General features: G+C 44.4%; 1 protein-coding gene across 3 annotated transcripts in view; it reads left to right on the plus strand.

Moving 5' to 3' along the window:
• UACA (uveal autoantigen with coiled-coil domains and ankyrin repeats) overlaps positions 1–25,885 on the plus strand; it is a 47,930-nt gene that overhangs the window by 15,817 nt on the left and 6,228 nt on the right. The window contains exons 3-17 of one of the 3 annotated variants that reach the window (XM_070762905.1): positions 598–686; positions 1,542–1,606; positions 3,652–3,709; positions 4,035–4,105; positions 5,380–5,486; positions 7,534–7,715; positions 8,842–8,882; positions 9,146–9,235; positions 11,376–11,483; positions 13,505–13,537; positions 14,426–14,524; positions 15,808–15,847; positions 16,874–16,923; positions 20,820–23,543; positions 25,022–25,168. In XM_070762905.1, coding sequence (XP_070619006.1) covers positions 598–686; positions 1,542–1,606; positions 3,652–3,709; positions 4,035–4,105; positions 5,380–5,486; positions 7,534–7,715; positions 8,842–8,882; positions 9,146–9,235; positions 11,376–11,483; positions 13,505–13,537; positions 14,426–14,524; positions 15,808–15,847; positions 16,874–16,923; positions 20,820–23,543; positions 25,022–25,168 — 3,904 coding nt within the window. The remainder of the gene's footprint in view (positions 1–597; positions 687–1,541; positions 1,607–3,651; positions 3,710–4,034; positions 4,106–5,379; positions 5,487–7,533; positions 7,716–8,841; positions 8,883–9,145; positions 9,236–11,375; positions 11,484–13,504; positions 13,538–14,425; positions 14,525–15,807; positions 15,848–16,873; positions 16,924–20,819; positions 23,544–25,021; positions 25,169–25,885) is intronic. The other 2 variants (XM_070762906.1, XM_070762907.1) reach the window with 2 other exon arrangements.

A 25,885-nucleotide genomic window follows, 5' to 3' on the forward strand; every position in this document is an offset into this window, starting at 1 on the left:
ACAAAATGAAGGAAGTAAAATTTGGCCTCACTGCTCTGGGGAGAGTCTAGGTCTGTGAAAGAATTCTGGAGCACCTTTTGCCCCCGGCGATTATTAGGGCATCATCTCTTGTTTGGTATGGCACACTTCAGTGACATTCCCTCCTTAACCTGTTGGGGTCCATCAATCAATCCTAGCAACGCCATAAGCTTTATAAGCATATTATTGCACATATTAGTGCAGTGTTTCCCAACCTTGGCAACTTGAAGATATGAAGCGAATGCTGGCTGGGGAATTCTGGGAGTTGAAGTCCAAATATCTTCAAGTTGCCAAGGTTGGGAAACACTGTATTAGTGGGTTATATAAAGTGCAGGATTCGGTTCCACTTTAGCTGGAGCTCAAGAAGGTCATGTTCTAAAGTCCAGCATCTACTGGAAGGTTATTTATTTGGATATTTTTCTTCTAAACTGTTTAACTCTTCCAACTCACATATTGGAATAATTTCAGCTCCAGAACTGGGAGCAAATTCTCTTGGATTTGGTAGTGTTTACTTGTACAGAATGAAATTGTGCAGGTGATCAAGACATTACTCCCCCCTCCCCCTTTTGTTTCACTCAGATTCCATGTCGTAGCCTCGAAGGGTAACCTTGATTGTCTGAATGCTTTTCTTGTTCATGGAGTCGACATTGTCGCCACTGATATATCGGGTATGATTTCCTTGTTGATAATAGAACAATTGCATGTTGTCACTTCAACAGTTTTGAAAGGTCAACTAATGTATTGTGTGAGGCTGTTGGGCTCCATGGTGCTTGCTTTGTTGCTTTGAACTATAATATCTTATTGGTCAATTACAACCCACCCACCCCCAAAAGAAAAGAAAAGAGAGGTGTGGAACTATTTATTCTGCATTACAAATCAATTTAAGTTAATTAAAAAAAACCCAGTTTTCTTTCTTTTCCTTGAGATATATATACTTTAGTTAAAAACACAGCAGCCAATTTAATCTGCAATTGGAGCTACACAGGGTAACCTATTATTATTATTTATTATTTATTAGATTTGAATGCCGCCCCTCTCCGAAGAATCAGGGCGGCTCACAACAACACTGGAAACAATATAACAGTGAAACAAATCTAATATTAAAATAAAACATATCTAAAACCCCAACAATTTAAAACCATACAACACATACATACCAAACATAAAATATAAAAGCCTGTGGGAGGATGTCTCAGTTCCCCCATGCCTGGCGATAAAGGTGGGTCTTGAGTAATTTGCAAAAGACAAGGAGGGTGGGGGCCGTTCTAATCTTTGGGGGGAATTGATTCCAGAGGGCCGGGGCCACCACAGAGAAGGCTCTTCCCCTGGGGCCCGCCAAACGACATTGTTTGGTCGACGGGACCCGGAGAAGGCCAACTCTGTGGGACCTTATCAGCCGCTGGGATTCGTGTATGTATAAATCTCTGGGAGTTTGCGTGGGGGCGGCGGCATGTCTTTGCTTATGTACGTAGCATATATATTCTGTCTATGCTCAAAATGTCCTTGTTAATTCTTCTCTTCAGGAAGGACTGCTCTACATTTAGCAGCAAAATATGGACATGCGCTTTGTCTGCAAAAACTGTTGCAGGTATTAAATAAATTGTTAAATGTTATGTGGAAAAGAAAGCATGATAGGGAATTTTGTATCTTTGCATGGGGGAAATTCAGGACCTTGATTACCTATATATAGTAGTTATCAAATGTCCAGTGGTATTTCCACAAAATGTATATTAAAAAAAACAAACCATATTTTTGGGAGTATAAGACATAACCTCATCCCACCCACCCACCCAAAAGAGGGTGGCAATGTCAGTGTGTCTTATACATTGAATACAGCCATTTTCAGCATACCAAAGCCCTGGCCCTGCATCTCATTTCTGCAAAAAATGGGCTAGTTTTCCCAAAAATGGGGTGTGCAGAGGGTTTGGGAGGCCTGCAGATGGCTCCTGGGGGCTGGAGGAAGACAAACACACTCCTGTTTTTGTGAAAAAATGGGTGAAAAACAGGGCGTTTTTTTGCAAAACCCGGGGGCACTTTTGCCTTCCCTATAGCCCCTAGGAGCACTCTGCAGACTTCCCCAGACCCTCTGCATGCCCTGTTTTTTGCAAAAACAGGTGAAAAACAGGGTGGACAAAGGGTTTGGAAGGCCTGCAGAATGTTCCTGGGGGCTGGGGAAGTTAAAAATGCCCCTGTTTTTGGGAGGTTTGCAGGTCCAGGGAGGATAAACACCCCCCCCCCTTACTTACCTCTTTGAAATCTTGGTGTGTCTTATGCACCTGTACTTCTTATAGAAAAATATGGTGAATAGAAGCTGAATAACTTTGCATGATAGCGGTGCTATTTTTGCGTATGTAAGGTTCTTTTCCTTTGAGGAAGTCAGTGGCGGTCAATGCAGGTTTGTCTGTAGCCGATCTATCCATGGGGGCGGGAGGGAAAATGCTTAGAAAGGAAGCCTTGTAGATCAAGAGACCACGTGGGGCTTCTGGACTGATGTTGTAGAGAGGTGCATTATTAGAGTGGTAGCATGTTACATAACAACATCTTAAATGGATGTTCCTGATCCATGCATGTAACATTTTTTAAAAAATAAAATAGAGTAGAATAGAATTTTATTGGCCAAGTGTGATTGGACACACAAGGAATTTGTCTTGGTGCATATGCTCTCAGCGTACATAAAATAAAATATACATTTGTCAAGAATCATGTGGTACAACACTTAATGATTGTCATAGGGGTCAAATAAGCAATGAAGAAGCAATATTAATAAAAATCTTAGGATATAAGCAACAAGTTACAGTCATACAGTCAACATGGGAGGAAATGGGTGATAGGAATGATGAGAAAAACTAGTAGAATAGAAGTGCAGATTTAGTAGAGAGTCTGACAGTGTTGAGGGAATTATTTGTTTAGTAAAGTGATGGCGTTCGGAAAAAAACTGTTCTTGTGTCTAGTTGTCTTGGTGTGCAGTGCTCTGTAGTGACATTTTGAGGGTAGGAGTTGAAACAGTTTGTGTCCAGGATGTGAGGGGTCAGTAATATTTTCCCCGCCCTCTTTTTGACTCGTGCAGTATACAGGTCCTCAATGGAAGGCAGGTTGGCAGCAATTGCTTTTTCTGCAGTTCTGATTGTCCTCTGAAGTCTGTGTCGGTCCTGTTGGGTTGCAACACCAAACCAGACAGTTTGCAGATGACAGACTCAATGATTCCTCTGCAGAACTGTATCAGCAGCTCCTTGGGCAGTTTGAGCTTCCTGAGCTGGCGCAGAAAGAACATTCTTTGTTGTGCTTTTTTGATGATGTTTTTGATGTTAGGTGACCATTTTAGGTCTTGAGATATGATAGAACCTAGAAATTTGAAGGTCTCTACTGTTGATACTGTGTTGTCTAGTATTGTGAGAGGTGGAAGGGTGGAAGGGTTTCACCTAAAGTCTACCACCATTTCTACGGTTTTGAGTGTGTTCAGTTCTAGATTGTTCTGGTCACACCACAAGGATAGTTGTATTTGAAAATGAAATGTATTTGAAGTGCTGTTTGAAGGGTTGCCGGGTTTAGATTCTGTTATTATTAAAGTGTAATGGTAAATATTGAAGGATTAAATATCAACAAAATGGTAATATACGCTTGGCTCTTCTACAGTACAACTGCTCAACAGAAAATGGGGATCTGCAAGGACGGACTGCTCTTCATGATGCGGGTAAGGGACAGGCTGTATGTGCAACTAGGATTCCTAACGCAGTGAGAAAACTAGCAGAGCTACTAACAACATAGAAAAACCAATGATTAATGCCGATGCTGTTTGTGTTTCACCAAAAGATGGATGATAATTGTTAAGGAACTTTTTTTAATTGCCTCAGTAGTTTAAAATGAATGCATTCTGATTGAGAAAGTGACTATTAGATAGTAGCAGGTATTATTAAAACAGTCTAGAGACTTGTTCTAGATTTTGCAGCCAATAAATAACCTGCCAGTAGTTAAGCCTTGAATCTTCCACCAGTAATATCTTGTTTTGCTTCCCAAAGCAATGTCGGATTGTACATCCAGCGTCCAGTTGCTGTGTGACCATGGAGCCTTGGTGAATGCCAAAGATGCTGTAAGTTCTTTCAAAATCTTATTTCAGGAATGTCCAAGAGAATTTAAAAAAATTTAAATCACTTTTGTGATTTGTTACTTGTATGTCTCATTTTTAAAGAAATTCAAAACAAAAGCATTTTCCCATGGAAAGGATTATTTTGTAACCAATTTCAAAATCCTATTTCAAATTTATCTGGAACCTAAATCCATTTGCAGTTTTCTAAAATCGAAGCCTTGCTTTTGCTGTTTGCTCCCAAAAATCTTTTTTAAAAGTTCTTAAACTCGTAGTTAAAACTTTTTTCATTAAGGATTGAAGGAAAATCATTTTTGTAAAACCCGTCAACGCACAGACTCCCAATAGCTGAAAAACAATTTCTGAAGGAAGTATTGTATGTGCGTTAGTGACATTTCAAAGACCACAGTTGTGCTTTGAGCAAGATGGCTTTGACTTTTCTCCTGGAGCTCTAAACGCACGGGAGTGTGGATGCTGCTGAGTCCCCAATGAAAGCAATGCCTTCAAAAGAGGCTAAGAGCAACCCAGCCGTGTGGGGTCACTCACGAACACGAATCCTAGAAAGAAAGCTTGGACACATTGTCTCTCTCTTGGTGAAGTGACATGGTGTAGAGCCATGCACCCCTTTTTATTTAGGAACATAAGGAAATGGGGTATAATTACATATACATGTCAAAATGATACATCAACCATACAGCTTCAAACATATCCTTTTGAGTTCTTCCTTTCCCATAGATATCAAGAAACAATCTCCTTGGAACTTCCTAAAAGCAGATGTTTATTCACACCTAATTTCTCTGAAGGTTTCTTCTTTATCTGGCTAATCTCTCTTAATTGCCCTGCTGTTTGTGTGCTCCAGGCAATGAAAATTTCCCCCCTTTGATCCTATAATGTCCTGTCCGGAGTTGTGAAAGCTTTGTTTATAGTGAGATGTTTATTTTGTTTCCCAGGAATGCAGATTAGTGTCCTGTCCTGGTTTTATAGAATCAGGGTCAGGCAGAGTATATATATTTTTATGCTAGAAATCCAGATTTAATACAATCCTATCCTAACATAATTTGCTATACTGCATCACGGGAGACGGCTGCCCTACATCCTCCTGGCGAGCCCTTGTGGAGCGCTTGTGGGCGATCTCAAGTCCACCACTTGCCTGCAGAGGAATTCTCGAAGGACAGGTCCACTTGCCAGCACTTCATTCTGCCGCACGCATCAGCTCTCTTTTCAGGATGCTGCCTGCCATTTCTTCCCCAGAAGTCCCAAGTTTCTTGTTCTTTTGCCAGGATGGAAGGACACCTTTGGTGCTGGCCACTCAGATGTGTCGTCCATCTATATGCCAGTTTCTCCTAGATAGAGGTGCTGACGTTAATGCAAGAGATAAGCAGAATCGGTAAGAAAACTTCCTGCAAGTCCTCTGCAGATAATCTACATTATCTTTATTTTTACTCTCCCCCCGGCTCCAGGGAAGCCTTTGGAGCCTGGGGAGGGCGAAACACAAGCCTACTGGGCCCAGCAGAAGTTGGGAAACAGACCATTTCCGGCCTCCAGAGGACCTCCGGGGGGGCAGGGAAAACTGTTTTCGCCCTCCCTAGGCATTGAATTATGGGGTGGGCACTCGCACACGCGCGATGGCATGCTTACACACTCTTTCGGGACCTAAGGAAAAAAGGGTTTGCCATCACTACCATAGCCTTTCAAGACTGAAGGTTGCCATACCATACCATACCATACACTACCTCGGATCTCATTGTCTGAGTTGGGAAGGCATATGAATGATGTAAATAAATTATTATTATTATTATTATTATTATTATTATTATTATTATTTATTAAATTTGTATGCCGCCCCTCTCTGTAGACTCGGGGCGGCTCACAACAATAGTGGCAAAACAATGTAATACAAATCTAATAATTTAAACTTAAAACCCATAATTTAAAAACATGCACACAACACACCATACATAAACAATATAGGCCTGGGGAAGTTATTTCAGTTTCCCCATGCCTGACGGCAGAGGTGGGTTTTAAGGAGTTTACGAAAGGCAAAGAGGGTGGGGGCAATTCTAATCTCAGGGGGAGAGCTGGTTCCAGAGGGTCGGGGCCACCACAGAGAAGGCTCTTCCCCTGGGACCTGCCAGACGACATTGTTTAGTCGACGGGACCCGGAGAAGGCCAACTCTGTGGGACCTAATCGGTCGCTGGGATTCGTGCGGCAGAAGACTAGGTGCTTAACATAATAAAAAAAATAACTATGAAAAGCCCACCTTTTGTATCCTGCTGGACAGTCACCTGACCGGCACAACGGGGGGAAGAAGACTGGGGTAAGGAGTCGGCAAAGGAGTCCTCTCCTCAGGCAGGTTACTTGAGTTAATGAGGGTCTTTTGTATTTAAGCAGCATTTAAATTTCTGTGTTTCTGTAAGCCACTTGGCATCACAAAGGCTTTCTTAATAACTAACACATCAATGATGCGCATGTGGGGATTGGTGAGCTCTCAATTTCCAGAATTGCTGCTGGTTTTCCCTTCTTTGGTGGGGGTTCTTTTGGGTTTCTCTGGCTCCCAAAGTCGGAAAGGGGGGGAGAATCAGCAGCGGCACTTGAGGGTGCCAGCCCCCCCCCCGGAATTTATTTATTTATTTATTTATTAGATTTGTATGCCGCCCTTCTCCGAAGACTCGGAGCGGCTAACAACAATATAAAAAGACAATGTAAACAAATTTAATATTAAAAATAATCTAAAAAAACCCAATTTAAAGAACCACTCATACATACAAGCATACCATGTATAAATTCTATAAGCCTAGGGGGAAGAGAAATTTCAATTCCCCCATGCCTGACGACAGAGCTTGCGAAAGGCAAGGAGGGTGGGGGCAACTCTGATATCTGGGGGGAGCTGGTTCCAGAGGGTCGGGGTCGCCAAAGAGAAGGCTCTTCTCCTGGGTCCCGCCAAACGATATTGCTTAGTCGACGGGACCCAGAGAAGGCCAACTCTGTGGGACCTAACCGGTCACTGGGATTCGTGCGGCAGAAGGCGGTCCCGGAGATATTCTGGTCCAATGCCATGAAGGGCTTTATAGGTCATAACCAACACTTTCAATTGTGACCGGAAATTGATCGGCAACCAATGCAGACTGCGGAGTGTTGGTGTAACATGGGCATACCTTGGGAAGCCCATGATTGCTCTCGTAGCTGCATTCCAATGCACATACATACAGGGGACTCAGCCCAAAGAGTGCCAGAGGGATATTTGCTTTCATATTTTTTCCACTATTTTGTTTCTTCCAGTTCTGTTTGTTTAGCAACCCTTCAAAGCTACAGTGGCATTGAAAAAAGAGACTTAAAAGTCACTCATAGCAACCTCGTGGTCCCATGTTTAAAATTCAGGGACTTGGCAAACGGCACGTGCTCTTATTTGCATGCTTCCTTCTTTCTCCTGCAGGACCGCTCTGATGTTGGGCTGTGAATACGGCTGTAAGGATGCTGTAGAGGTTTTGCTCAAAAATGGAGCCGATGTTACTTTGGTTGATGCGCTAGGCCATGATGGTTTTTATTACGCACGGATTGGGGACAGTGCTGAAATCCTGTCTCTGATAAAGTCTGCCTTTGAAGAATCCAGCAAAGGTACACCAGCTTTCTTTATAGTTTCAGGGAACTTTTTTTTTTTCTTCGCTCATGATACTGCCAGCTCCTGTTGTTTCTGCCCATCTAATAGGATCTGGGGGAAGAGGTTACCGTTTGGTCCTTTTGTTCATTGTCAGAGGCTCAGAGGGGGTTTTTTTTAGTTGTTGCCCTCCTTCTTTGGAGGTGCCCTTGCCCTAAGATCCCAAAAGCTATCAAAACTGGTCTGCCCCCCCCCCCCCGCCCCAGAAATCTAAGTGACAAAAACTTGGTGACTCTGGTAATTTTTGAGTGATGGTGGTGGAAGTTAATTGATATAGAGCTTATCTATATGGCGGGCCCCAGGGGAAGAGCCTTCTCTGTGGCGGCCCCGGCCTTCTGGAACCAACTCCCCCCGGAGATTAGAATAGCCCCCACCCTTCTTGCCTTTCGTAAGCTCCTTAAAACCCACCTCTGTCGTCAGGTATGGGGGAACTGAGATATTCTTTCCCCCTAGGCTTCTACAATTTATGTATGGTATGTTTGTATGTATGATTGGTTTTTAAAATTAATAATAATAATAATAATAATAATAATAATAATAATAATAATTTATTGGACTTGTATGCCGCCCCTCTCCGAAGACTACTCAAGACTCATTTATACCGCCAGGCATGGGGGAGTTGAGATATTCCTTCCCCCTAGGCCATTACAAGTTATGCATGGTATGTCTGTGTGTATCTTTGGTTTTATAATAAGGGTTTTTACTTGTTTTATTATTGGATTGTCACATGCTGTTTTTATCATTGTTGTTAGCCGCCCCGAGTCTACGGAGAGGGGCGGCATACAAATCCAATAAATTATTATTATTTATTATTATTATTATCAATTAGAGCAGGGAGATGGGGTGTGGGAGGCTACAGACTGTGAGGACCAAGGACACTTCTGCAGGTGATGGCCAAGATGTGGGACAAAAGGCTGATTCCTAATCGAGGCAGCTATTCTAAATCATCTTTGGAATTGATGTTCTGCATTGTTGGATATAAAACACTAATGAAGATGCAGACTAGTAGCTTCTAAAGAATAAGTTTGTTTTTCTTCACATTCTCCCTGAGCTTGGATGGAATATCTAAACAGAAATGTTTTTTAGCAGGTTATGAAGTAATGAAGAAAGGGCAGCAACTACTGAAGGTAAGGAGTCACGGCGATGTCCAATGTAAGCCTCTGATTTCTGCCTCTTGGGGGTGGTTTTAAGGAAGATCTGCCCTGTGGGGATCACTAGTGATTGTGGCCTTTCTCAATCTGATCAGCTCTCTTTATCAGCATCTCTGGTCAAACTTGTCATCTCTGAAGTTACCTAATGTGACTATAAGGAACGGGGGACTTGTGCATGTGAGGCAATTATTATTTTTGAAATATTTCCTTACTCAAGATGAACTTCAACATTCTTTCAGGTGCCCAGCATGCTACCCAAGTGGACACAACCTAATATCTTGGACGAAGTGAGCAATAAACCATTTCTGAAGGATCACCAGAATGTACAGGTGAAGGAAGTGCCTTTGACACTGAAAAGAATATGACACTTAATCTATGAAAGCTTGAAAACTCTCACTTTGTTCCTAAACTACTACTCAGAGTCCTGCAATGTCTGGACGTTAAGACAGTTGCTAGCTTTAGCAGAATATTTGCACAATCCTGCAAAAGGAACACATACAAACAAACCACCAAAAGAGAAAGATAATAATGGTCTTTATCAACATGTCTAAATTGCACAAATGTTGCTTTGAAGGACATAAATGAACAGGATAACATCTTTTGAATTCCTGCAGAGGCATGATGCTCTTCTGGGCCATGGCAGGCCAATTACATACAAGCAGAAATTCATTAGGTAGCCTGACATTTTTCCATGTGGGGTGTGATGCTGGTGATGGAATAGTACCTGCTGCCAGAACACCATTTTAGGAGTGCCATTGGTACAATTCCTTTATGGCACAATCATTGGTCCTTAGTCCAGCTGAAGGCCCTTGAACAAACTAAGGTCTTTAGAGCAAGTTCACAATTGCTTAGATGTACCCCAAATGCTTCTTTGTCATTGAAGGTTGTTCTTCAGATAATGAGAACAAGAGTTTGATTAGCAATTGGCAACTGATGAGTGAAAATATATGATTTCAGGTCTCATGTATTTTTAATTATATTAGAGTTAGTTACTTAGAGTTAGTTAGTTATGCAGCCAAGCATTCTACTTGCTATCCCTACCGCCTGACTGCACTGTTCACCCATTTTGAGACTGTCAGAAATCACTACCCCATAATCCTTCTCTTCTGAAGTTTTTGCTAGCACAGAACTGCCAATACAATACTCAGATTGATGATTCCTTTTGCCCAAGTGCATTGTTTTACATTTGGAAACATTAAACTGCAGTTTCCATTGCTTTGATCACTTATCTAGTAAAGCTAAATCATTTGCCATGTTACAGACGCCTCCAACCCTATTGCACACTTTAGAGTCATTGGCAAATAGGCAAACCTTCTCTGCCAAACCTTCCCCTATGTCACTCACAAAGATATTAAAAAGAATAGGACCCAGAACAGACCCTTGTGGCACACCGCTTGTAACCAGGCTTTGCTCAGAATACTCGCCATTAACAACAATCCTCTGATATCTACGCTTCAGCCAGCTGCAAATCCACTGATTAAGTCCAATCTTCACTAACTTATCTATCAGCTGCTTATGTGGAACCGTATCAAAGGCTTTGCTGAAGTCCAGATAGGCAATATCCACGGCACCACCATCATCCAACACCTTTGTGACATAGTCAAAGAAATCAATGAGATTAGTCTGACATGATTTGCCCTCAGTAAAGCCATGCTGGTTTGGGTCCAATAAGTTATTGGTTTTGATTTATCCTCTTTTTGAGTAGAGTCTCCATCATTTTAACTATAACTGATGTCAAGCTAACTGGCCTATAGTTACCAGCTTCTTCTCTACTGCCCTTCTTGTGGATAGGCACAACACTGTCCATTCTCCAATCATCAGGAACATCTCTTAAAAGGGATTGGTTAAACAAATCAGTCACGGGGGTAGCAATCACATATCTGAGTTCTTTAAGAACTCTGGGGTGGATTACAGGCAATGTCAACCTTGTTATTCCATTGTAGGGCATTAAGCTTTCTTGTTGGATTATTATCCAGAATAATTCTATGTGTCTCTGCTGCTTTCAGATTAAAAAAAATACTTACAGTACTACAATGTTTTCTGCAATAGTGTGTAGATTTTTTAACTATAATGATTAAGAATTGTAATTACGATAGTAAAAAAATTAATACAGCTGAAAGTTAAAGACAAAATGGAAAGAAGGAATAAAAAGTGCAGGGAAACAAAGAAAAATATAATAAAGAAATTACTTCCAATATTTTCTGGGGATGGGGGGATGAGTCAGACAGCAGACTGAGTGCAGCCCCTAGCTCTTTCTGCCAGTGAGGAGGGGGCCAAGGAGGGTCCCGTTTCCCCCCTGCTCAGATGCAGGTCTTTTGCCCTTGGCAAGCGCGGCCAACGGGAAAACAGGAAAGAGAATCTGGATGACCCTATAAAGAAGAGGATCTCACTTGGGATGGGAGCTAAGATTAGCTGCAGTGTCTGATGTCATCCTCACTTTGAATACGATTACTTTATTTTTGTTTCCAGGAATTAGAAAGAGAAAACGAAGACTTGAAAGGAAGAATGAGGGAAATCCAGCAGGAACACCGAATGTTACTAGACAGAATAAATGGGTTGCAGTTGCAGCTGAATGAGGTAACAAGCCCCAGTTTGCCGCATGCTTAACGTTTAATTGAAATTGCTGGTATAAAATACCCAGCCTCCCTCCTCAGACTTTCCTTTTTATTTATTTATTTATTTATTAGATTTGTATGCCGCCCCTTTCCGTAGACTCGGGGCGGCTCACAACATAATAAAACAATTCATAACAAATCTAATAATTTACAATTTAAAATTTAAAGTAGTTAAGAAAACCCCGTTTTTAAGCAGACATACCTACAAACATACCATACATAAATTATATAGGCCCGGGGGAGATATCTCAATTCCCCCATGCCTGACGACAAAGGTGGATTTTGAGGAGTTTACGAAAGGCAAGGAGGGTAGGGGCAGTTCTAATCTCTGGGGGAGCTGGTTCCAAAGAGTCGGGGCCGCCACAGAGAAAGCTCTTCCCCTGGGTCCCGCCAACCGACATTGTTTAGTTGACGGGACCCGGAGAAGGCCAACTCTGTGGGACCTAATCGGTCGCTGGGATTCGTGCAGCAGAAGGCGGTCTCGGAGATATTCTGGTCCGATGCCATGAAGGGCTTTATAGGTCATAACCTACCATCTTACCTACCATCCCTTTCTTAATGGTTAGAATAAAGGTGATGCCATCTTTTTCTACTATGAGGCATGTTCCCTGTCTGCATTTGGAAGTGGAATCGGGTACCACTTTCAGCAGCAGTGGCCAGAGTGTCCAAGGAGGAGAGGCTTTGCCTTCTGCAGAGGGGTGATGATTTAGCAGTTGAGACCAGGGGACATTTATGTGGCCACCCTGGCTGCCTTCTGCAGGATGATTGGAGGGAGGGGTATATTCGTTTTCTCTCGTTTTTCATTTTAAGCAGGGTAACCAAGATATTTAAAGGCTAATCTGCGTTTGGTGATCAAGCCATATTCTTGGTACCAAATACCTGTCCTGGTTTTGATTGACTGTTCTACCTCTTACGTAAGAACATTATTTTTAAAAATAAGCTGTGCAGTGATACCTCGTCTTACGAACCCCTCTTCATATGAACTTTTCGTGATACGAACCTGGCGCTTAAGATTTTTTTGTCTCTTCTTCCGAACTATTTTCACCTTATGAACCCGAGCCGCCGCCACTGAGATGCCCCACCTCTGGACTTCCGTTGTCAGCCGAAGCGTGGGGATTCCCGAGGTTCCCCTCGCTGGGAAACCTCACCTCCGGACTTCGGTTGTCAGCCGAAGCGTGGTGATTCCCTTCAGGCTCCCTTCGCTGGGATTCAAAATGAACCTTCATTTTTGCAGGTGCTTCTTCGGTTGGCAACAGAAGTCCGGAGGTGGGGTTTCCCAGCGAGGGGAGCCTCAGGGGAATCCCCCGCTTTGGCTGACAACAGAAATCCAGAGGCGGGGATTCCCAGTAGCGCAAGGCAAAAGGGGTGACTTTTGGGATGGGGTTGCACGCATTATTTGCCTTTACATTGATTCCTATGTGGAAAATAGCTTCGTCTTACGAACTTTTCATTTTACGAACCTGGTCACGGGACGAATTAAGTTCGTAAGAGAAGGTATCACTGTACTGCCATGGCTTCCAAGTCAATTGATATGCTTTATTAAGCTTTTCTTTATTATGTGGAAGGAAAGAAGGTAATTTTAGGGAGAGGCTGGTCTCTTTCTTGCTTTTCCTCTCCCCTTCTGCAACTTTGGTCTCAGAATTGTGACTTCTTTGAACTGTCCAAAAAATTAGCCAGGAGTTGGCCTTGGAAAGGACAGGATTTGTTCTTTGTCCACAAATCTAGATCTTGCAGTTATTTTTGTGGAGGTATTTTATTTATTTATTTATTATTTATTTATTGGATTTATATGCCGCCACTTTTGTATTGAATGCAAGGCAGAAGAAGACTGTGTAGATAATATTTTTGGCCAAATCTGGGACAATATATGAAATACAGAGGGTAAATATTTTTTGCTAGGTGAATTATAGCACTAGCCATTCATGAATAATAGAAGAAACAATAATTTCAAATATCTGAATATATATACTGTTCTGTTTTTAGGAGCAAATGGTTGCTGATGATCTTGAAAATGAGGTAAAAAAGGAAATTCTTTCTATTGTTCATTAACTTGAAAGGAAGACATTTTCCCCATCCCCTTGGATAATTGCCCAATAGATCTAAAATCTTAAATTAGCGAGAATAGATGTTTTGAAAACATTTTGGGTTGATTGTGCTAACACACCAGGATTTATGTAATGGCCACATATGTTAAGTCTCAAGTAATTTTAGCCTGCTTGACTGCTGTACATTGCAGGATATTTGTGTATATCAAATCTATAAAGGTATATTGTCCCAGAAAGAGAATCAGACATTTCTGACTCTGAAGGCATGCAGCCCTCCTTCAGTGGGTCGACCTCTAGGGAGGCACAGCATGCCATGATTGCCACATCAGAATGAAGCGACAGAGAAAGTTTTCTCGATGAGGCGACCTCTGTTAAATCAGGATCGCTCCTTTTATTGTATTTCACTCTTCTGACATGTGGTACAGAATAACCAATTCACGAACGCTACATACATTAAGCCATCCTCCAACTACTATTCAGTCTTGCACCATATAAGGCAAGCTTCTCATGACTTCCCTATAGATAATTAACGGAAGCTGCATTCTATGCCTTTTCCTGGATTGTGTATTTGCAAAGGAATGTGAGTAAGGCATATATTTCCTTATATGGAAGTTAGCTACAGGTTTTCTTCACGTTGCATACCAAGTTAAATGCTTTCCCCCGTGGTCATGGATTCTGCAGGATGCTTACTCAGCCTGGACTTTGCTGCCTTTCCATAGAGGAAGAATTAAGGTTTTATACAGCACCCATTAGGCTTAAAACATCACCCTCCAGTAATATTCCATTCCCAAAGTTCAGTGCTTATAAACCTATGATTACAACATGACTCCCCATAGCAATGACTTTTGCTCTCTTCTAGAAAGATGAGCTGAGGAGGCTTCTGGCCACAAAGGAAAAGCAACAAGAAGAGAGTCTGCGAATGCTCGAAGCTCTGAAGTCAAAACTCAGGTTCTATGAGGTAATATCCCTTAATTTGGAAGGCAGTCTTCAGTTCTAGCTGTCCTTTGCAGAGACAGAGAGAGAGAGAGAGAGAGAGAGAAGAAATTATTGGCTGAGAGAGAATCACAGAATGTAAGGGGTGGAAGGAATCCAGGGGATCATCTAATCTGATCCCCTGCAGAGATCCACAATTACAGCAACCTCAACAGATGACCTTGGTTTCAGTACTGTTTCATGGCTGAATGGCTCTTGCCATTACAGATTTTTTTCCGTGATAAATCTACTACTTTTATTTTAAACCATTGTTTCTTGCCTAATTCTCCCCAGTTGCCTGTATGACAGCCCTTCAGAAAAGAAATTGGCCATTACTTCCTACTGTCTCGCTATATAGAGTGCTGGTGAGACCACATTTGGAATACTGTGTTCAGTTCTGGAGACCTCACCTACAAAAAGATATTGACAAAATTGAACGGGTCCAAAGACGGGCTACAAGAATGGTGGAAGGTCTTAAGCATAAAACATATCAGGAAAGACTTAATGAACTCAATCTGTATAGTCTGGAGGACAGAAGAAAAAGGGGGGACATGATCGAAACATTTAAATATGTTAAAGGGTTAAATAAGGTCTAGGAGGGAAGTGTTTTTAATAGGAAAGTGAACACAAGAACAAGGGGACACAATCTGAAGTTAGTTGGGGGAAAGATCAAAAGCAACATGAGAAAATATTATTTTACTGAAAGAGTAGTAGATCCTTGGAACAAACCTCCAGCAGCCGTGGTTGGTAAATCCACAGTAACTGAATTTAAACATGCCTGGGATAAACATATATCCATCCTAAGATAAAATACAGAAAATAGTATAAGGGCAGACTAGATGGACCATGAGGTCTTTTTCTGCCATCAGACTTCTTTTTTTTCTATGTCTCTTCTGTCTGGGCTAAAAGCAGCCAATGCTTCCCACTGTCCCTCACCCTGAGCCTCTTGATGGTTGTCTTGTAGTTGTGCTCCAGCTTGTGAATATCCATCCCCAAATGCAGGGCCCAGAACTGGGCCTGCAAATCTGGCTGTGGCCTGACCAATGCAGAATAGGGTGAAATTGTAACTTCTCTTGATCTAATTAGGGAGCTCAGTCGTGTGCTATCTCGTCCGTACATTTTGCTGATATGAATGAAACTTGTGTACATTTTATCTTGAATTTTATCACTGGTAACTGAAGGGATTTTAAGGAAGGAAAGCACTATCATGTAAAGCTCCTGATTGGCAGCCAAGTAGCTATGTGAAACTATGTTTTTTTGTAATTTCAGGGGGACCATGCAGGATCTGGAAGCAGCCTTAATAATAACAGTAGGTAGCTTTTAATATCTCCTCCAACATGCCAGAGGGCCTTTCTGTACAGTTTTGCAGTGGCTTATTTGTACAGCCTGTAATTGTATATTCTTGTATTTGTCTTCCAGGAAGTAGATGAATTCCTAGCACGCTTCTTCCAAACAATGTGTGGGGTTTTTCTTTCAGTAAGCAAGCAGGAAATGTGGGTTTGATAGGCTTCTCCATATGCAGAGAGAATATGGATGTGCCCATTGCAGTCAGATGCTGGTGAAGCCTCCCAAGGGATGGATAGCAGGAGGATGCTCAGATACCCCAGGGTGTTGGACATTTGTACCTTTAAGAGTTGAGAGAAGGCTGGTTCTTCCAACACTATATGATATTCTGAATTTGAAAATGACGTTTTATAGAACATAGTGTAACAAGGTTGGAAGTGACTTGAAGGTCGTTTGATCTAACCCCCTTCTCAAGACAGAAGACCTGATACTATACTGGACAAATAGCCAACCAGTCTCCTCTTGAAAAACCTCTAGTGATGGCGCCTCCACAACTTCTGGAGGCAAGCCACTTCACCCATTGTTCTCACTGTCAGGAAATGTCTCCTTAATTCTGGCTGGATCTTTCTTTCAATCTTTGCTGCCAGGCCTGGGGACATTAGACCTTCCCTTGTCCGGCAAATGTTGTTAGTGTGATTACTGAATGAATGAAAATGAATGTTTTTAAAGTTAGAATTTTAAGAACTTTTTAGTATATTAATTGAATAACTGTACTGTTGTGTTTCACTATATGTTGTGAGCCGCCCCGAGTCTACATAGATTAATAACATTAATAAATATTGCTTTAATAAGCTTAATATAATTAGTAATGTGTCTTTCACCTCCCAAATGTGTGTGCAAGCTTATGGAAATACTCAAGGCATCTGAAGAGATGGAATACCATTTCAAAGTTATTGGTGAAACCAGTGTTTGATTTTCTTATTCTTTTTGAAAATATAATATGTGGACATTTGTTCCAAATTAAAGAAGTAATTGTTCTGTTTTTCTTAAGGGAAAGAAAATGTGCTAATGATGGACCCAGGCTATTCTGCAGGATCCCAGGTACATGAATATTCTTGGTTCCAATGGAACTCCAGTTTGCTTTCCAAGTGCGATCCATGTACTATTTGGCATCTAAGTCTGTTGTTGGGCACCCTTGCACAAAAATGGAAACAAAAAAAGATACCAGATGAAAATATGTTGATTAAGAAAATTATGGACTGTGCGGAAGCAGATATGCTGATAATGAAATTGAATGATAGAGAATATTCGGAATATTATAAAATCTGGAATATATTTTATGAATGGTTAGAAATGAGGAAAATACAAAATTAGAGTATAATAATGGAATAAATATAAAAGTATAGAAATTTATCTTGTTTAAAGAATAATTTTGTTTAAAATGATATTTGATAAAATGTATGATTTGTATTAAACGGAACTGTTGGGAAATGATAACAAAAATGATAACAGAAAGGCAGTGAAAGCAGAACAAAAATATATTGTATTGTTTGTTTTAAAATACATAATTCAATTAAAAAAAGAGAAGCAAGAACATGCCCCCCAAACTGCCCTCTTCCCAGCTCCAGGTGGAACGGCATGGGACACCGTCCCACAGAAATGAAGCTGTGTGCGCATCACCGCCCGCCGTTCATGCACTGTGCATGCAAGATTCGTTTCTGCGCATGTGCAGAAGTCAAATCTCGCTGCCCCAGCCAGTAGTGACAGTGCCCACCACTAGGTGGGCCCAGAGAGCGCAGCGCTCGTCCAGTGGGCGTGGGGCACCCCTGCCACTGCTGCCGCTGGGGCCAACCAGCGGCCCTTGGGCTGGGTTCTGCGAGGCGCAGCGGCAGTCAGTCCTGTCTGGGAGCCGCCAGCCAGCAGGAAGAAATCCTCGAGGATGGGGCGTGTGGGTGGGCATGGTTCGCAGCGGGGAGCTACATCGACCACCTCTCTGAGTTACTCTGCCGAGAGATTCGCTCGCTACCCCGCCTGCTCGAGCTGCCCCACGGCGGCTGCCCCTCTCTGCTCTCCTGCAGCGCTCCTGCTGCTTGTCCATCGCTGAGGGCAGCCTGGGCTCCAGCAGCGCCTCACCGGTCTCCTCCCCAGAATCCTGCTGCTCAATGATGGGCGGACCGCTTCATCGGCCACCTCTCCAAACTGCTGGGCGGCTCAAGCAGGCGGGGCGGCTGGTGCGTCTCCTGGCCGAGCAGCTTGGAGAGGTGGCCGATGAAGCGGTCCGCCCGTCATTGAGCCGCAGGAGTCCGGGGAGGAGACCGGGGAGGCGCTGCTGGAGCCCGGGCCGCCCTCAGTCAGGCACAAGCATCAGGAGGGCTGTGGGAAAGGAGGGCCAAAGTCCAGAGAGGGGCAGCCGCTGCAGGTGCTGTGGGCCTATGGCTGGGGTGCTTCTGGTCCGGGCATCCAGCGCTATGCTTCAGGTATGAATCTGTGCACGCGCAGGAACTTAAAGGGCGTGCGCACGCACACACGCACACCCAGAACGTTCCAGTAGGGGGCCCCACATGGCTGCCCTTTGCCGCCTCTTCCCCCTGTCTTTTTTTTTTTTTGCTGTCGTTCTCCCCCTGTAACTGTGGTTGTCGACAATTGGCTTTTCTGCCCTTTTGAGGTGGGAAATTCGCTATAGATTCACCACAAAAATAATGCTGAGATGTTGGTATACAGTGTTCCCTCGATTTTCACTGGTGATGTGTTCCGAGACCGCCCGTGAAAGTCGAATTTCCGCGAAGTAGAGATGTGGAAGTAAATACACTATTTTGGGCTATGAACAGTATCCCAAGCCTTCCCTTAACACTTTAAACCCCTAAACTACAATTCCCCATTCCCTTAGCAACCATTTAGATTATTACTCACCATGTTTATTTATTAAAGTTTATTTTACAAAAATGTTTTTTAAAGGCAGACGAAAGTTTAGCAATGACATATGACGTCATCGGGCGGGAAAAACCGTGGTATAGTGGAAAAAACTGCGAAGTATTTTTTAATTAATATTTTTGAAAAACCGTGGTATAGACGTTTCGCGAAGTTCGAACCCGCGAAAATCGAGGAAACACTGTAATGCCATTTAAAAACCAAGCCTCCCCCCCACCAAAAAAGAAAAGGAGAACATAATCTAGGCCAAGGATGTCAAACCATTTAATTGAGGGCCGCATCAGGACTTTGTTTGACCTTGGGGGGTGGGGGAGGCAGAGGGTGGCTGGGTGGGCGTGGTCAACTCAACATCCATCATGGAAGCTCTGTTTTGGGCTGCCCTCCGTTTTGGCCCTCTGCCAGCAAAAGAGCCCAGGGAGGATGCGCGTGGCCCTCCCAGGCTCTGTTTTTGGCCACGACAGGCTCCTGCAGCCCTCTGCCAGCTAAAATGGGGCTCAGGGAGGCTGCAGCAGCACCACTACCACCAGGCTCTGTTTTCACTGGCAGAGGCATTGTAGGCTGGTCCTTTGCTGTTTCCAGGGCATCCCCGCAGGCCAGATCTAAGCATCCTGCGGGCCGGATCCGTCCCACAGGCCTTGACACAGGTCTTTGGCAACCCTGATCTAAGCTGTGTCTTTCCAAGTGTGGCCCCACTTGCTGCAGCCTCCGAATCCTTCCCAAATGCTTTGCATGGCCATCAGCTGCCCAACATTGGCCCACTTGTGCTCTCTTTGGGGAGAGCTGGAGAGTTGCTGGACTTCACGCTCTTCCAGTGCTGACAATTTAAATCTGGAAATGAGGATGATCTTTTAATCTCCAAGATAGTAAAATCTAAGAGGCAATACATTTATGTTAATGGAGGGATGTCCTTACACCTGTTTTCAACTTTTTATCCTAAGTACAGTATAATTGGAGATCCACCAAGGCACCCTATTTTCCATCCTTCTAAGCATTGTTGGTCTAATCTGAACAATTATGGAATGAATTTGGGGACATAGCATTCCCAATGGCCATGCCCACCCAGCCACGCCTCCTGGCCAGGTCCACCCTCTTCCCCCCTCCCCCCCAAGGTCAAACACAGCCCTGATGCGGCCCTCAATTAAATGGTTTGACATCCTTGGCCTAGATTATGTTCCTTTTCTCCTTCCCGTTTCATGTATGGTTTGTTTGGGTTGTATGAGTGTTTTTAATCAAGGGTTTTTAACCGTTTTGCTTTTTAAAAAAAATCATTGGATTTGTATTTTGTATTCCTGTTCTGAGCCGCTCCGAGTCTTCGGAGAGGGGCGGCATACAAATCTAATAAACAAATAAATAATAAATAAATTCAAAACACCATAGCTGCATTATTTTTGTGGTGAATCTATAGCGAATTTCCCATCTCAAAAGGGCAGAAAAGCCAATTGTTGAGTCTGCGGAGAGGGGCGGCATACAAATCTAAATAATAATAATAATAATAATAATAATAATAATAATAATAATAATAATAATAATATGCCAGAGTCGTTGCAGCTCGATTTTTAGATCTTCGTATTTCACTAATTTCTCTAGATGCTTAGACAGCAGAATTGAGGAGAAGCAGCTAGAGAAATTAGTGAAATACGAAGATCTAAAAATCAAGCTGCAACGACTCTGGCATAAGCCAGTGAAAGTGGTCCCAGTGGTCCTTGGCATGCTGGGCGCAGTACCAAAGGATCTCAGCGGACATTTGAAAACCATCAGAATTGACAAAATCTCCATCTCAATTGCAAAAAGCCGCTATACTAGGATCGGCAAACATAATTCGCCGCTACATCACGCAGTCCTAGGTGCTTGGGAAGCACCCGACTGGTGATGAAATACGAAATCCAGCATAGTGATCTTGTTTGCTGTGTTGTACTGACATAATAATAATAATAATAATAATAATAATAATAATAATAATAATAATAGATGGAGGCTTTTCTTTTCACATTAAAAAAGTGTTAAAAATTGCTGTTTCATAGAAACGATTGTATGAAACTTAACAAATGCCTTTATTTTTTTTTTAAAAGCAAACCCTTGCTTTGGCGCCTGCCAATCTCCAGAGCCGATCCATGGTGAGGCCTTTGGAGCTCTTAAGCCCAACCCAGTGCTGCGCCTCGGAGGCCGACACCCTCAGGCGGGAGCTCAGCGGCGTCAAGAGCTGCTACGAGGCGGCCAGAGGGGACCTTGGCCGGCTTCAGGCAGAGCTGTCCCACAAGACTGCAGAGTGCCAAGCCCTGGTCTCCGAGTGTGAAAGAATCAAGCAGGAGTCGGATCAGCAGATAAAGCAACTGGAGGACGCGTTGAAAGATGTGCAGAAGAGGATGTTTGATTCGGAAGGGAAAGTGAAGCAGATGCAGACCCACTTTCTTGCCTTGAAGGACCACCTGACCAACGAAGCTGCCGCTGCTGGCAGCGCCAGGGTGGCGGAGGAGCTCAAGGAGCAGCTGAAAGACATGAAGGCGAAGTACGAGGGAGCTTCAGCCGAAGTGGGCAAGTTGAGGAATCAGTTGAAGCAGAACGAGCTGTTGGTGGAAGAGTTCAGACGAGACGAGACGAGGCTGGTGGAGGAGAACAAAAAGTTGCAGAAAGGACTTGGCATGTGGAAGGTGGAGTGTGAGAAAAGGGAGAGGACTTTTTCGGAGGCGGAAGAGCAGCTGAAGGAGACGGCAGTGAAACTGACCAACAAATTTGAAAAGATGAAGAGCTCCCTGTCCAGTGATCTTGATGAGAAGGACTGGAAGCTAGCAGAGTCGGAGAAAGAGTGCGAAAAGTTGGGCGTGGAAGTCCAGCACCTTAGGACAGAGATGGAGAAGCAGAAAGCACAGTTTGCTCACTACGTGAAGCCAGAGGAACATAAGCACGTCCGGAGCAGATACGAGCAAAGGGCCCGCGAGCTTGAGAAGGGGCACTTGGAACTGAAGCAGAAAAACCAAGCTTTGCAGAAGGTGGCGGAGAGGGCTCAGATGGACCACAGCCTCCTAAAGCAGCAGATGGAGACCTTCAGGGGGGAGGTGAAGACCCAGTATGTACCTTTGAAGGTGAATGAAGACACAAGGAAAATGGTGGGAGAGCTGAACAAGAAAGTGGCGGAAACCACTGAAAAATATCACCGGTATAAAGGAGAAACGGAGAAGCTACTCGCGGAGAAGCTGAGCCTGCAGGAGAAGGTCAATAAGCTTCAAACCGTTTGCATCCCTCCTGAAAAGCATGAGAAGCAAACGGGGATCTTAAAATCTACCCTGGCAGACTTGCAAAAGCAGCTTAATGAACTTAGCAAACGATACGAAAAAGAGCAGGCCAAAGTTTCCGGATTGGTAACCAAGAATGCAGCTCTCCAAGATGTCATGAAGGAGAAGTACGTCCCTTCAGAAACTCACGAAGAGGCCAAAGCCGCCTTGAACATCATGTTGGAAAGAACAGAGGGAGAATTGTCAGACCTGAGAGAGAAGATGGGAGAGATGAAGCAGGAGTATTTGAAAGTAAAGGAGGAGAAGGGTGAACTGAAGCAGAAGTTGAAGGGGCTGCAAGCTCAAATGCAGGCTGAATATCTCAGTACAGAAGACCACGACAGTCAAGTCGCTGCTCTGAACAAAAATATCCAGGATCTTCAGAGAAGCAACTCTGCAGTGGTGGCCAAGTACCAAGAAAAGCAAGAAGAAGTGGCCCAACTGCATGCAGAAATTGAAGCCCAGAAGAAGGAGATTGACTTGATTCAAGAATGCATCAAGTCCAAATATGCCCCCATTGCCAGTCTGGATGAAAAGAAGCGGGACTTCGAGGTGACGGTGATGGAGCTGAAAAACCAGCTCCTGGATCGAGGGGAACAGCTCAGAATAAAAGAAGAAGAAATCCAGAAACACGCGGAGGAAATAAAAAAGCTAACGGCGGCAATCCTGACTGTCCAAACTGACCTGCAGCAAAACTACATCCTTGCAGAGAAGTATCGCGAAATGGAGGGAACGTTGGCAAGCAAAGTGGATGGCCTGAACAAGGAGTTAAGGGAGCTGCAGCAAAAGTTTGCTGAGGTCTCAGGAGAGAAGGAGAGGCTCCAGGAGGAGAGCGCCAGGCAGCACTCAGAGGTGCTCCTCCTGCAGAGCTCCTTGCAGGCCCAATACGTCCCTCTGGAGCAGGCGGAGGCCCTGGAGAGGAAGCTCAGCTGCACCATTGAGGGCCTGAAAGCGGAACTCGACAGACAGGCAGCCAGAAGCCAGCAAGAGCTGCAGAGGGCTCAGGAGCTGCAGCAGGAACTGGCCCACCTGCAGGCCACCTCGGTGCCTTTGGCAGAGCACTCCCAAATCAAAGGGAGGCTGGAGGAGGAAGCGGCAGTTCTCCAGTCCAAGTGGAGGGAGAAGGAGGAAGAAAACCAGAGCAGAAAAGAAGAGGTCTCCCAGCTGAGGTTTGAACTTCAGAGCACGAAGCAAGCGCTGAGCAAGCTGGAGAAGAGGGAGGTGGTGGAGGCCTCGGAGCACGAGAGTATGAGACGCAGGCTGGAGGGGCAGGTGAGCAGCATGGCGGAGAAACTGGCCGAGCTGGCTAAGAAGACGGAGAAGCTGCAGGACGATTCGCCGGCGGCAAACGCAGAGGAGCCACCCTTGAAGGACGAGAAGGAGCTGCTTCAGCCCAGAAACGTCAGCATTGAGCAGGAAATCAAAGACCAGAAAGAGCGGTGTGACAAGTCGCTGAGCACCATCGTGGAGTTGCAGAAAAGGATCCAGGAGTCTGCCAAGCAGGTGGAGGCCAAAGATAACAAGGTGAGCCAGTTCGGAGAGGGGCAGCATACAAATCTAATAAATTGAATTGAATTGAATTGAATTGAATCAGGGAAGATGGGGCTCTCTACATGGGGCTGCCTTTGAAAAGTGTTCGGAGACTTCAGATCGTGCAGAATGCAGCTGCGAGAGCAATCATGGGCTTCCCTAAATATGCCCATGTCGCACCAACACTCCGCAGTCTGCATTGGTTGCCGATCAGTTTCCGGTCACAATTCAAAGTGTTGGTTATGACCTATAATGCCCTTCATGGCACCGGGCCAGGTTATCTCCGGGACCGCCTTCTGCCGCACGAATCCCAGCGACCAATTAGGTCCCACAGAGTGGGCCTTCTCCGGGTCCCGTCAACTAAACAATGTCGTTTGGCAGGACCCAGGGGAAGAGCCTTCTCTGTGGCGGCCCCGGCCCTCTGGAACCAACTCCCCCCAGAGATTAGAATAGCCCCCACCCTTCTTGCCTTTCGTAAGCTTCTTAAAACCCACCTCTGTCATTAGGCATGGGGGGAATTAAGATATTCTTTCCCCCGAGGCTTCTACAATTTATGTATGGTACGTTTGTATGTATGATTGGTTTTAAAATAAGGGTTTTTAGCTGCTTTAGTATTGGATTGTCGCATGTTGTTTTTACCACTGTTGTTAGCCGCCCCGAGTCTACGGAGAGGGGCGGCATACAAATCCAATAAAATGGAATGAAAATGAAGATTTCCTTTCGGTAGCTTTGGAGTGGAATCGCGTTAGAGAAGCATGACTTTGTGACACATGATTACACAAAGCTGCATTTATAAATCCCACACAAGTACTTTAGGGCAGTGAGTTCTCAACCTCTCCGTAGACTCGGGGCGGCTAACAACAGTAGTAAAACAGCATGTGACAATCCAATATTAAAACAGTTAAAAACCCTTATTGTAAAACCAAACATACATACAGACATACCATGCATAAAATTGTAAAGGCCTAGGGGGAAAGAGGATCTCGGTTCCCCCATGCCTGGCGGCAGAGGTGGGTTTTAAGAAGCTTACGAAAGGCGAGGAGGGTGGGAGGGTGAGACCTGAAGTTTCCGAACACTCTTCAAAGGTATGTAGAGAGCGTTACAGTAGTCGAGCCTCGAGGTGATGAGGGCATGAGTGACTGTGAGCAGTGAGTCCCGGTCCAAATAGGGCCGCAACTGGTGCACCAGGCGAACCTGGGCGAACGCCCCCCTCGCCACAGCCGAAAGATGTTTCTCTAATGTGAGCTGTGGATCGAGGAGGACGCCCAAGTTGCGGACCCTCTCCAAGGGGGTCAATAATCCCCCCCCCCCCCGGGTGATAGACAGACAGATGGAATTGTCCTAGGGAGGCAGAACCCACTCCAGGGACTGGGTTGCATTCCCCTCCCCTCCTTATTTGTGAGCCGAGGGTGATGGGTGGGCAGGACTTTCTTGTTTGTTTCATTGGAATTTTATCAATATCTCTCTTTAAGATAACGGAGCTTCTGAATGACGTGGAACAGCTCAAGCAGGCTCTTAATGGCCTCTCACAGCTCACCCACAACATTTCTGCAAAGAGGCAAAGTCCACAGATGGAAGGGCTCCAGAACCAGGTGAAGACTCTGCAGCAGCAGCTGGCTGTAAGTAGGGGTCTGGGACACAAGGAGAAATGCCAGGCTCAGATACGGTGGGAAAATAATCTCAGGCCTTTCATGGCTTGCAACTCTGCACATGTGCAGAGGAAACCTGAATGTTGCCTTGGAGCGCGCGGCTCCTTCCTTCCATTGACACTTGTTTTCTGTGAAAGACAATATATACTGCTGTGCTGCCCCCTCACTCATGCACGCACAAAATTGTGGTTGTAGAGAGTTAGATTAGATTAGATTTATTGGATTTATATTCCGCCCCTCTCCGCAGACTCGGGGCGGCTCACAACAATGGCAAAAACAGTACATAGTGACAAATCTAATATTTACCAATCTAATTACAGTTTTAGGTTAAAAAATTCATAAAAACAACCCCAATATATATTTTAAAAAAGCACACAATCAATCATACACCAAAACAACATGGGCAAGGGGGACATGTTTCAATTCCCCCCATGCCTGACGGCAGAGGTGGGTTTTAAGGAGTTTCCGAAAGGCAAGGAGGGTGGGGGCAGTCCTAATCTCTGGGGAGAGCTGGTTCCAGAGAGTCAGAGCCACCCCAGAGAAGGCTCTTCCCCTGGGTCCCGCCAGACGACATTGTTTAGTCGACAGGACCCGGAGAAGACCCACTCTGTGGGACCTAACCGGTCGCTGGGATTCGTGCGGCAGAAGGCGGTCCCGGAGATATTCTGGTCTGGTGCCATGAAGGGC

This window comes from Erythrolamprus reginae, chromosome 10, assembly GCF_031021105.1.
Source record: "Erythrolamprus reginae isolate rEryReg1 chromosome 10, rEryReg1.hap1, whole genome shotgun sequence".
NCBI classification, from domain to species: domain Eukaryota; kingdom Metazoa; phylum Chordata; class Lepidosauria; order Squamata; family Dipsadidae; genus Erythrolamprus; species Erythrolamprus reginae.